The 13,815-nt window shown below is 38.1% G+C and overlaps 1 protein-coding gene across 8 annotated transcripts in view; it reads right to left on the reverse strand.

Moving 5' to 3' along the window:
• GIGYF2 (GRB10 interacting GYF protein 2) overlaps positions 1–13,815 on the reverse strand; it is a 126,600-nt gene that overhangs the window by 45,937 nt on the left and 66,848 nt on the right. For all 8 annotated transcript variants that reach the window (XR_002174011.3, XM_019923516.3, XM_019923509.3 and 5 more), the window contains 6 exons: positions 10,313–10,492; positions 6,684–6,901; positions 6,429–6,591; positions 6,147–6,335; positions 2,950–3,146; positions 1,808–1,967 (listed from right to left, as the gene is read on the reverse strand). Coding sequence is in view for 7 of the 8 variants with exons in the window: in XM_019923516.3 (XP_019779075.1) it covers positions 1,808–1,967; positions 2,950–3,146; positions 6,147–6,335; positions 6,429–6,591; positions 6,684–6,901; positions 10,313–10,492 (1,107 nt within the window). In the remaining variant the exon portion in view is untranslated. The remainder of the gene's footprint in view (positions 1–1,807; positions 1,968–2,949; positions 3,147–6,146; positions 6,336–6,428; positions 6,592–6,683; positions 6,902–10,312; positions 10,493–13,815) is intronic.

Raw genomic sequence — 13,815 nt, forward strand, 5'->3', positions numbered from 1 at the left:
ATGGCCACAAATAAAAAAAAAAAAAAAGAATAACGAACCCAGAAATCGACCAACACAAATATGCTCAACTAAACTTTGACAAAAGTATAAAAACAATTCAGGAGAGGAAAGACAGACTTTTCAACAAAAGGTCCCAGAACAACTGGACATCCATAGGCAAAAAAAATAAACCTTGACCTAAGTGCCATACCTTATATAAAAATTAACTCAAAATGGAACACCAACTTAAGTGTAAAACATAAAGCTATACATTTTTTCGGGAAAAAACCTTTGGGATGTGAAGCTCAGCAAAGAGTTCTTAACACCCAAAGCACAATCCATAAAAGAAAAAAACTGATCAATTGCATTTCATCAAAATTTAAAACTTTTGCTCTGTTAAAGACTGTTCAGAGTCTGTTCTGAATCTTGACTGTATCAATATGTCAATATCCTGGGGCTTCCCTGGTGGTGCAGTGGTTGGGAAACTGCCTGCCAATGCAGGGGACACGGGTTCAAGCCCTGGTCCGGGAGGATCCCACATACCGCAGAGCAGCTGGGCCTGTGCGCCACAACTGCTGAGCCTGCGCTCTAGAGCCCGTGAGCCACAACTACTGAGCCCGTGAGCCACAACTACTGAGCCTGTGTGCCACAAGTGCTGAGGCCCGCGTGCCTGGAGCCCGTGCTCCACAATGAGAGAGGTCACTGCAATAAGAGGCCCAGGCACCATGACAAGCAGTGGCCCCCGCTTGCCACAACTGGAGAGGGCCCGCGTGCAGCAATGGGGACCCAACACAGCCAAAAATAAATAAAATTTAAAAAAACCCAAAATATCCTGGATGTAGTATTGTTTTACAGTTTTGTCAGAGGTTACCACTGGAGGAAACTGGGTAAAGGGTACATGGAATCTCTATATTATTTCTTACAACTGCTTGTGAAGCTATAATTATCTCAGAGTAAATTAAATTAAAACACACACCTGTATATGTTTTAATTACAACAGATTCTACAGGCATGTGAAGAGATCATGAACAAATATATACAGTGCCAGGTAGTGACAGATGCTATGAAGAAGAATAAAGCAGGGTAGGGGGACCGAGGATAGAAAGAGAATAATGATGTTAGAGAGAGGTCACAGGCTGTACTTGGTAAAACATTATCATGAAACTGACACTAACAGAGTGAACAACGAATTTCAGGTTATAAGCAAAAACTTCAAAAGCAGAAATGAAAAATCAACCAAATGTCCTTCACAGCATTCTCTCTCCATTCTAATCTAACATGCACCATACACATATTTTAAGCAATCAGTTTATAATATGGTACTCTTTTTTCAGATATTTTACATAGTTCTTCATCATTTATGATATCAACTCCACTTCAGTGAAACATTCAACCAATGTTTTCCAAGATGGCTGCCATCATCTTTTTTTATCAGTGAAACATTCAACCAATGTTTTCCAAGATGGCTGCCATCATCTTTTTTTATGGCTGGGAGACTGAAATACAGTGAATGTACGAAACTCAACTGCCTAGTTAATACCTGACATGCCAGAAATGAGGATGTCTTAAGCATACTGTTTACAACCCTATCATATTAGTCATCACATTCTGCCTTGTATTCAAATTGTTTTCACTAGACTCCCTCCCATCACTGAAACTGTAAAGTACGATGGAGGGAACCTATAAACAAGCCTTCTATATATGAAGAAAGCCGGTAGCACTGACTTTTGTTCTACTAGTATACAAATTAACGTTAAATAATTACCATCCTACAGAATCTGGAGGTAATGGCATACTGCTGTACATAAAGTAGAATGGAACAACCTACCTTGAATTTCTCCCTGAGGATCTTTGTAATACCACTTCTGCATTGCTTCATGCATCAATGGAATTGAGACTCCCTTAGCTCTGTGCTCTTGCAGTTTTGATGCCAGTCTCTCATCATCTAGTGCACTGTCTTGTAGATAAGCCACCATCTTCTCAGCTTGCTAAGGGAAAAATTAAAAAATGAATTGTGGAAACAAATGATGCTAAATTAATACCTGTACATATAAAAATTGTCTGCCTTTTTTGGACTACTTGATCTGTGAGAGGCATTGTACAAATAACGCAGCAGGCAACAATTTAATTCGTCCAACATGCCATGAAATAGGTACTATCCCCATTTTACAGAGGGGGAAACTAAGGCTCAGAGGGTGTCAAGTCTTGCTCAAGGTCTCAAAATTATTAAGCAAACCCAAATGAGACTGAAACACAAGCTGGTATGGATCAAAGCCCAAGCTTCTAATCAACACACTTTTAAGAGTGCCATTTAGACAAATAAACAATCCTAAGTTATACAAACTAAACCTATAAAAAACATGAGCATTAACAGATCAAAAGGTTCAATTAAAACAATTACAAATAAAATCTTTTACAAGTTTTACTAAGACACTGTTCCCTTTCTTCCTTTCTTCAACATTTCCTGCCACCAACCACTCCACCCTGAAGAAAAAAGAATTTCTTTTGTAGAAAGCAAGTTATCATTTACTTTACATATAAACAATAGTATATAAAATCTTAGGGAACTCTAGAGACATGAATACGATGGTAATATCCTGAGAGTTTAACTATTTTCCCTGTTACACTTTAGGCAAAAAATAGAAGACACAGTGCCTATCCACAGCTGCCTTGTATTCGCCATTTTTGGCATTCCATTAATTTCCAAAAAGAAAAAAGAAAAGCAAACAGCTAAGGGCAACCTCAGAAGAGCAAAAAATAACCTGATATAATGACTCTACACAGCAGAAACTTAAAAGCATTAAATGATCTGAAAGACAAGTACTCATAAAAATAAATACTAGACATAAAAACAACATTTTCAGTACACAAAACCTAGTGCACAAAAATTCCATTTCTGAATATTCTTTAATGCTTTTCAATGTTTATGGCAGTTCGAGAGGGAAAAAAAAAGGATTACGTGATTTGTACCTGCTCCAAATGTTTGAGACCCTCTTCATCATCTGGCTCTGTGGAAACACTGCCCATACCAGGAGCACCTACGACTGGTGTTTCAACTGGCCGGAGGGCAGGACTAGGATTGGGAACAGGAGGTGGAAGGATGAGAAGAGGAGAGGCTGTATCTGAAGGAATCTGTGACAGGGGCTGCTGGACACCAGGAACCATTTCTAGAGGAAAAAAATGTAGACAGATAAAAATCCTTTAAAATATAGAGACTCTTACGAAAAATAACTATCAAGTCGGGCAGCTTACTAAATGGGCTCAACAGATACGTGAACCGTGTCATGAACACTGCTGCTACTTCTTATGGAGAAGTGTAGTATTTTTCCCTAGAATGACAGAAAAACCTGCATAGGATGACAACAAATAAGATTAAAAGGTATCCAGAAAGGCCTTTTACAGTGCCAACCTGTATCACTAGAGCATCTACCCAATAGTTATAGGTCTACCTCCTGAAAACAAACAGAATCAGTCCAATCCCTTCCTTACATCATGTCTCTGAATAGGAAAGACAATTTAAACAGCACTGCAAATCTCCTCGAAGATGCCACATCTCAGCATAAAACCCTTTATTAAAAATAGCTGCAATTATTTTGACTAAGTACCTATTTCAAGTTATTATTAACATAATTCAATGCCACACCTTTTGTAGGATAACAAAAAGCTCTCAGAGTCTACCCATACAGTGCAGGAGGTTCTCTGCAATAAGAATAAAGACTGCAAAAGAGGTTGTGTCTTGGTTCCTATTTCTAACCTCTCAGCATGCAGGTTCTTAAGAAGGAAAGGGGGATGGAAGTAATTAGATACAGTTGCAGTTTCCCCTTTGAAACCTTGTTTATTCAATTACAGATAGCTTCTGCAAATTCCTGTTCCTCTCACTCTATCCTTTCTTTGCCAAACTTAACAGGACAGCCTATACAACCTGTCTCTACCTCGCCACCAACCACACGCTACAACGTGACTTGCACTCCCAAGCCCCCAAAAAAGCTTCTCTCCCAAAGATAAGCAGTGACCCAAAGTCCCCAAATCCAACAGCTCCTCCTAGTCCCCGTCACCTAGCCTTAGTCTGACATTATCTTCCCAATTCTAAACTGGAACACTCTCCTTCCTTCATTTTCCTGCACTCTATTCTTGCCTCTGAAGATTTTTCTCTGGCTTCTCTATCTACCCTCTGAAAGTAGGAAATATCCATGTTCTATTCTCAGTCCAATTTGTCTCACCCCTAACAAGTGTAATCTTTTAAATTTTCATTCTCTCTGGCCCTAAACTCTTCCCATTGAGCTGCAGTCCCCTCACTCAGAAATGCTCTCTGGCCATCGCTATCTAATTTCTCATCAACACCTCAGACTCAATGTTCATAACTGAATTTGTTCTCTCCTCTCCCAAATGTGCTCCTCAACTTCCACTCTTTTTCTGCTAAGGATACCATAATCCTCTCAGGCACCTCACTCATCTTTGACTCTTCCGTCTTCTTTGCCCTGATATACAACAGTAACCATGTCCTGCCAATCTCTACTTTGAAATCTCATCTGCCACTACCTCCCTTTACAAGTGCACTGCCTACACCACAGTGACTGCTCAGGGCACCAACAGGTCACAGAGCAGCCCATCTGTCATCACAACCTACCCTACACAGAGAGCTGTCAAGTATATGTTCCAACCGTGTTTCCCACCAGCCTCCTTTTCACACCTCATAATTCATGTAAATAAAAACAGGAGCTGATTCCCTGCCCATACCTGGATCAGTCCTACTTCCTCACTGTAGCTTTCACTGCTACCTAGTACTGGAATGCCCTCTCCTAATTCATCCAGCTACACCTACCTCCAAATTCTACTTATTATTCCAAGACAAGCTCAAAGACACCTGATTCCTGAAGCATTCCAGGAGTCTGCCAATCATAAATTCCTATCATTACTTTTCGTCCTAGGTTACTGATATACACATGCTTTATTTCCCCCAGAGACTATAAATCCAGAATCTCCATCTTTAATGCCACCTATGCAGCTTTCCCAAAATATACATGTCTAGACCCCACCCTAAAATCTCCTGGAGTAAGGCCCCAGGCATGTACATTTAACAGTATGAACCACAAGTAATTTGGGACGGGGGTGGGGGGACACATCATAATTGAAAAATGAAAGAGGTCTCAAAACATACAAGTCCCATGGTGCCTTGTATATACAGTAGAGATTCAAATACTTGAATTCATTCATTCAGCTTTATGATAGACATAAAAAACTGAAAAACAAAAAATCCTTGGTTCAAGCTATCAAAATAGTATTTACTGGGCAAAAAAGAGAATAAACAGATCTTTATAATATTGTATTGCTATGTTAGAAACAGTGCTGGTTGTTTAAGAAGAAAGAGAAGACACCTAACCTAGCTTGGGAACTTGGGGTGGCAGAGTTTTAGGCACAGAGAAAAGCATATGCTAAGGCACAAAGGCAAGAGAACAAGGCACATTTCAGGACCTAACAGGCTGTGAAGCTGGTGAATAGAGTACAAAGTAGAGAGAGATGGTGCTGAAACTGTACAGAGGGAGGCAGATGCCAGGTCATGCAAGGTCTCTTAGGCCATGTTAAAGGGGGTGAATTTTTATGATGAATAAATCAATTCACCTTTCAATATCAGGCATTATACTGTCATTTTATGTCCAAGAAGAAACATGGGAATGAACATTAATATTACCTACTAAGGTATATGAGCAACTTAAAATCAATATAATGACATTGGAGAAGGAGATACACTTTAAGCTTATTCTCCAGTAAAGGTGATGGACTTGCACAGATTCATCTTGGCCTCTTTCAAAACAATGGCATTCTGGTGTGTCATCTGGATGCACATATAGCCATTACATAAAAGGAATCTGATATGGGAATCAAACTACCACAGAGGATCCCAAACTCAGTTTGTTTGACTGATACCAGGGTGGCTATAACATAGCACCCTAGGAAATGATACTTCTGCTTCTAACTCTGTTTTGATGAATTCTGAGATAGATACACAGGGGAAGCAGTGTTTGAGAAGGTTTACTGGTAAAATAATCTATTCCAATAATTTACCACTAGAAGCAGTTCAGAGAGGCATAAACAGAAGCCTCTCTTATCGGTGATCACTGGCCCCAGCAAAATCCAAGTTTGGCTTGTTGCCTCTCATAAATACATACCGTCCCCCCTGCTGGGTACTTTGGTTGATAGACTATTTTCTGTCCGACTCTCTTCTTCAGCTTTTTCCATTTGCTCAGTTTTGGGTTCCTCTTTCCTCTCAAACTGTGGTGCCTCCTGAGGCTGATGGTCTGAAGGAGTGCCTGGTCTAGCAGATGAGGTGGAGGTTTGGGGGGTTTCCTCACTAGCTTCTGTAACATGACATAATCTTAAATTAACAACTTAGGAAACTTTTAGTTTGATTTTTTTTTTTTTTTAAAGTGAAGGACAAAAATGAGCCTTACCAACTCCTACTCTGTCTGTCTTTTCTCCTTCCTTCTTATTTGTCTTATCGGGTTCTTTGGCTTCTTCATTATGGCTACCTTCAGAGTCAGAGCATTCCTCCCCTTCTTCTACAGGCCGGAAGTCCATCTCCTGCTCTTCTGGGATAGGCTCTTTCTGTACTTTCTGTAGCAAGAAAATTAAGCCAAAGACTAACAGCATATTTGGATTTGGAAGAAGGTCAGTACCTGTCATAATATTTGAAACAAATTTCTTACCTTTAGAGACAGGAATGCTCCAGATGAGTCAAATGTGCCCATTTCTTCTTCAGCATCCTCTAAGCACCATTCAGGCAAGCTATCCCTGTCATCATCTATGCTTCCACTGCCAGAGCGCACCCTTCGGTAACCCCGTTCATCATCCCGATCTCGAAAGTCAAACTCAAACCTTCGCCGTCGTTCCATGTGTTCCCGCCAGCCTGCAGAACGAGGGCCATCTGGGATGAAGAGGAGGACACAAACCTTAGAAAAGTTTTACGACAGTATTTGAGAAAGAAAACCATAGATAGGAAACAAAGGAGAAAACTACAACTGACGGCAAATTCAAATGGATCAATCTACTAAAGAGAAAATAAGGCAAATGAAACGAAGCTCAAAGCTCAGTATTATATATGATACGCCATCACTAAGTGACAACAGTAGTTATCATCATTAACTACTGAGTCACACAACATACTCTAAAGCTTTTAAAGATAAATTTAAAACAAATCACTTTTAAAACACAGTTCTCTGCAAAGTACATACTTTTAATAAGCTCTAGATATCTGACTGAAATGCTGCTAGGCCACTCACGTGGCCCACTCCTAGCCCAGACTTACGGCACTGGATATCTTTCCATACTGAGGTCCATGCCTTCCCTTTGGCAAGTCTTAAAGCATTTTCTTTCTTCTGATGAAAATATCATTCTTTATGGATAAGACCAGCTCCCTTGATAATATATAATAATATCCAGGATACTATGATATTATGTCAATTCATAATATCAAACTCATCATGTCCACTTAACAGCGCTAGGATCCCATTTGTAATTCTGATTCCCAAAAAAAGTCATGGAATTATAGCACTGACATGTCATATTTGGCCCACTATCCTAGTTTTATAGTTTAAGAAGCAAAACCTCTGACAGCAGAAGTAACGTGCATAATGAAAAGTAGAACTAGAATCCAATTCTGCATCCTCTACTGCTTTTTCCACAATAACATGCTTACTCTCCTTTTCCTTTTCTCTCATCTCTTAACTCTCCCTAGGGAGTTTTAATTTAATACCCCCAGGGACATTCCTAAATCCACCCTTGCATATTATGTAGCACATCTACTTTCCAACAAAAAACGAATGCCTAAGACCAAAAGCTACAAGTTAAGGTATTTTCTCTCTCTAAAAAAAAGGGGGGGTGGTGGTTCTTGTTAAAATCTGACAAACCTGAGCCTAAGAGAGTCTTAAGAGGAGACACATGTCTTAACCTGTATCTTTGCTTTCTCTGTGGGAGACAGCAAAAGAAATGAGGTCACAGTTAAATGTTACTATACTACTGAGGCCCAATTTGCTAAAACCAGCAATCCGAAGGGCAAAATGTTAAAACACCAAATACAGGTAGCATCTTATAAGCCACTTACAAAAGGTAAGAAAACATTATTCTCCCACTTCCCACACTTTACTTACAACAACAAAACACAATTTACTATCTTCTATGAAAATGAAGGAATTTTATACCCAGACTGCCTAAATGTTAACCTAGAGTCATTATCCCAAAGAAGTACTCACGATCAAAAGCTGAATTCCAGAGTACTCTGTCTGCTACTCTCACTTCTAAGTATGCACTGTGATAGAAATCTATCCTTCTAGGCATGTGGCTCATTCTTCTCTCTTAACTAAGTTTCCTAAGTTCACCTCCCAGAGTGGGTGCTTAGCTGTCCTTAATGCTCCCAACTCCATACATATCCAACTGTGAGCCATACTTTAATAAAACTATATACCATAATATTTTTGTTGTCATAAATAGTTAATAAAATTTTATTCACGAAACTAAATTTAGCAGATAAGGCACATCTCTAGTTTATTAAGACTGAGACCACTGCTTTATAGACCTTGTATCAGAACTAAAGTTTGATACTATTTTCATAAGTCAAAATCATGATATTTAAAATTTTAATCAAAGCCTAATAAAGGATTAACTAAAATGTTAAGGGTAACTGATAACAACTGATATAATCAGACTTATTTTTAATATGCTGGGTTGAAAAAGTAGATGGTATTTTTTTAATGCCTATTTACAGTGTTTTTTCAGCCCCCCATGCATCTTTATGTCCCCCAAACTGTCTTTTTAAAATATATGGATAAAAATTTTGGAAAATTGTCAAGTTGATGACAAAACTGACATGAAAAGTCAAATACTGGAAAGAAAGATTTAGAAAAGATGGGGGAAAAAAAAAAGGACTACTATATATATCCAAAATCTAAGCTCTTGGGTGAGGAGGGTAAGTGGTAGAATATAACACTAAAGTTTTACTTTTAACTCGCTTTAACAGAATCAACATCAGACGTTTGGGCTCAGAAACACTGTTCATCTTCCAAAACATTCACCTTGTTTGTTTTTGATCAGCTGGAATTTTTCTTCTTGCTCAGCCCAGATCCCGTCCATTGTTTCAGTGAATGCTTGTTAGGAACATAGTCTACAAACCCTTCTGCTTACTGGCAAGCTCAGCACAAAATGCCGTGATGCCTTGAAGAGAACTATAACAGACGGTTGCCCATGACACAGACTGATGAGAACTGCCTAAATAACTGTGATGCAAACAATGCCCACTAACAACAGAAAACTCACCCAAGAGGCAGCCAATGAGGAGTTGGGGTAAAAGCATTATAACTCTATCCAAAGATTAACTTCACTAAGTTTCCACCTACCCACAGCGCCACAAAGCACCCTGAATGCCTGTTATAATGTTAACTCAGACGGAGACTAATGGTTTGTTAATAACTTAATTTTAAAAAATAAATAAAAACAGTTTACATTATTATTATAACTTCCTCTATTAAAGTAAGCTTCCTTGGCATATAGCCAATAGATAAAACAATGTTACGCATGTGAAATTCAAAAGACATGTACACACTCTTTGTATGCTTCAGTTCTGCATGACCCCAAGATTTAAACTACAGTGGCATCTGATGATCATGAGGCATAGAATCAACACTTGGGTAGGGAACGTTCTTTGACACAAAGCACCAGTGTCTTCAATTACCAACATATCTAATGTCGGGGAAGAACAGTTTGAAGCATTCTTAAGAGTCAAACAGAAGAACTTATAAAACCACTAATCACGACTATTCTCTCTCCTTTTTCTAAAGTTAGAGGGACAAAAGAATAAACTTGTGATTATGTTTTTGACCTGGGTTTAAAGTTTATTCTTCAAATGAGCAGAAATCACATTTTTAGGACAAAAAGAGAAAAAAAGAATAAATCCTCTCTTATGCAGGAAAAAAACTCACTTCAGGGGGAGCCCATATTCCTAAGTAAGCATATAATTATCACCTAAGAAAAACGCATGCTGAAAAAAGATTCAAAAATTTAGGAAAACTGAATGAAACCCTCTCTCATTTTTGCAGTTAAGGGCAGGTGCTTCCCATTAAACCACACTGCCCCAGAAAAATAAAAGTGACTTTAATCAATTAAATAGCTGTGGGGAATATTTTATGTTAAAAATTTCTGTGGGAGCAAGACTGAGTGTGACAACATAAACATGACCCCTCTTGTTTTTCTTTGCTGGTTTATGTTTTCCACTTTATCCCTAACAATTCCCACCAAATCCTCACTATTTCGGCCCCTGTGTGCTTTTACTCAGCAGAATTCTTACCAGGACTGTGAGGTCGCCACCTCTCTCCATCCCTCCTTGATCCAGCTAGTCGCCAACCTCCATCTTCATCTTCTCCATTCTGTTCCTCTCTAAAAATACGCCAATTTTCACTTTCTGATCGTATAAATTCATGCTTTCTTCCCACTGATGTTGGCCCACCTTCCTCAAAATTTGGTCTCCCTGTAAAGAAAATGAGTCAACATAAGCCTCAGCCAGCAAGGATTCTGAACAGACTTGATTGCTCAAATCAAGCTTTTCTGCAAAGGTGTCCATTTCAACGTTCAGGCAGTATAAATAACTGTGGATATATGTGTATATTATTAGACACATTTCTCAAAGCTGAATGTTCTAAGACTGGGAAATTATTTTTTTAAACAAAATAATATGCGCATTTTTTAAAAGGCCATGCAATGAAAACTGAATCAACCTTCCCGCTACACAAGAGCCCCCCAGAGTCTTGCTCCCCAGAAGTAACCACCATCAACAGTTTCTTATAAAGCCTTCCAAACACTGACCATGGCTATGCTTATGCATATATATACAGATCTCTCATTCACACTCACATAGCACTACCCTCAGGCTGTTACATATGTTGTTTTGTACCCTCGCTGTTTTCACTTGGCAGTCCTTCCTTACCAGCATATACTTCTTTTTTTCCGTTTTTAAGTCATACAATATTTTTAACTACATGATTTACTAAATCAACTTAATTTATTTAATCAACTTCTACTGGTGATTCTGTCCAAATAGGATATCTGTAAACTTCAACCTCTCTTTTATTCCAAAACAGACTGTAAGCTCAAAACCAGAGTGTGGAGGCACTCTACTTTTCCTTTACTCTAGCACCTAGTACACTACAGGCGTACAACAAATTGCTCTGGAACAGAATTCAAAGCTAAGCTATGTCTAACCTGATGCAACTCAAGAGTTACATTAACAGTGAAAGAGAGCCTGTTATGCCAAGTAAACTAAACTGGTTTCAAAGGACAAGATAATTCTGAACTGTGCAAATTCTTCAGTCACCATACCACATGTGCTACCACTTACAATTCACAACAAATTACCCAAAATCTCACATTAAAGTATGTAGCTGAATATCCAAAACATACATTGATACCTTCAGTTTATAACAATAAAATATGCAAATTCTCACAGTAACAACCTCAATTCTTTTCATTAAACCATATTAAAAGTAAAAAAAAATTGTACATTTGAAAATGAGGAAATTCTAATTTCTGGTCATCCTCTTATATTCAATTTCACATGTATTAAGATTCCATATCCTGTTCACCCAAACAGTTATTAGGTTGTTACAAGATATTATTCTATTACAGAATAATCTTGGAATGGGGGGGTACAATTATTTGCTGGGCAAAATACCCTTATTATGACAGGCAGCCTCTAAGACAGCCCTCAACAATCCCTGACTTCTGGCCTCTGTGTAATTCCCTCACCTTAAGTGTGGGCTGGCTTGCTCCTAACAATCCAGCAGAAGTGATGAGATGTCACTTCTGATACTAAGTTAAAAACTTCCATCTTGGACGCTCTCTCTGAGGGAATCCAGCGGCCCTGTTGTGAGGCAGCCCTGTGGAGAAGCCCACATGGCAAAGAACTGAGGCTTGCCAACAGCCTCGTGAGTGAGCTTGGAAGCGGATCCAACCCCAGATGAGCCCTGAGATGACTGCAGCCTCATGAGAGACACAGGCCAGAACCACCTAGCTTAGGCTGCTCCATCCTGGCCCACAGAAACTGAGAAAATAAATGTTTGCTGCTTTCGGCCACTAAGTTTTGGGGTAACTTGTTACATGGCCACAGTTAATAAAAACACTCACTTAACTGATTTAATCTTCATAACAATACTCAGTATTAGAAATTATTTTTCCCATTTTACAGCTGAGAATATTGAGGCTCAAAAAGATAACCCAGGAGAATTGTCCAAAATCACACACCACTATTTAAATGACACAGGATTCAAATCTTAACCTTCTGACTCATTTAACAAATATTTATTGCATATTGCACTAAGTGCCAAGTTTTATGAATTCAAGTATAGATACATTCCATGTCTGCCCTTGGGTTAGAAGGGTCAGAAGACATTCCAGGTTCTCTTGCTCAGAATAAGAAGGGATGAGACATTTTACAAAGCCCACATCCATTATATGACTTGATGAAAAATACAGCTATACTCACAGAAGAGAAATTTAAAACAAAGAAATCCCTAATGCATATAAATTGATAAGTGATGGCAAATGACTTTTAACATATGTAAATCATTCAGTCACAAGCAATATGTGCCAGGCATATTGAGAATACAATCGCCTGATGGATGAGCTGGTCAAAACACTGATTTTCATCTACTTTTTTTTTTTTTTAATTTTATTTTTTTTCATCTACTTTTACACTACATCTTTGAGAAGTAATGAATGTACCAAAATAAGCAAAGGAAACCCATTAATGGCAAAATGCTTAACGCATCAAAAACTGGTCATTACAGTTTTTTCTAACAGATGATAAGTTGCAAAAAATTAAAGATATTAAAAATAAAAATACCAGTAATTCCTCAACCATAGAAATAGAACTCTACATATCTGTGGTTAGTTTTTACATAACATCTTTAAAACGTAGTTTCAATCAGTGTACCCACTATTTTGTAGTCTAAATAGCAAATAATTCTCTGTGATTATACATCTTACTGATAATATAAATGGATACACAGCAGGTATACCTTGCAGCTGTTGCACTATCTAGTAGATTATTCCTCAGTGGACATTTGCATCGTAACTAACTTTTTGAGAACTAGATAACAAGGAAGAAATATCTGTGTGCATATGTGTTTTGTTTTTCTGAACTACTACTTCTGAAAAAAAACTTCAAAGAGTAAAATTACTAGGTCAAATGACAGACTTCATACGTTGGCATACCTTTCTCTCCTCCTCAAAAAAAGGGTAGGTAAGACCACCAGACCATTTTAGATTCTCAAAACTAAGTGCTGCTAGTCTTTTGAAGCTTTTCTACTTTAATGGTTGTAAAATGGTATACTAATGTGGCTCGAATATGAATTTTTCACATCAAAGATTTTTCAGATTGTTTGCTGACTTTATTTCCCTTTATGTGAATAATTTGTCTGCATTGTTTTCTAAACGAGCAGCTTCTATAACCTTCATAACTGTCAAGTCCTACGTATACTTTTCATATTGGTACCTAGGAATAAGAAAAATATAAAGGACAGGATAGGGTAAAATAGGGAAACTAAAGGAAGAAAAAAATCTTGCTTTTCTGCTTACTGCAATCTCATAATTCTCAACCTGTTGGAAAATCTGTACCTCATAAAGTTTAAATGACTATTTATGCCATTCTTCGTTCCAAAAAGGATTTCTGACAGAAATTTTGAAGATATAGAGGAGCACAGTACTAAAGAAAGAATGAAGATCGTGGAGTCATAGACCTGATTTTAAATTGTCTCCAATTCTGATCTGTACACCTTGACTAAAGATCCCATTCCT

Source organism: Tursiops truncatus, chromosome 7, assembly GCF_011762595.2.
Source record: "Tursiops truncatus isolate mTurTru1 chromosome 7, mTurTru1.mat.Y, whole genome shotgun sequence".
Taxonomy (NCBI): Eukaryota; Metazoa; Chordata; class Mammalia; order Artiodactyla; family Delphinidae; genus Tursiops; species Tursiops truncatus.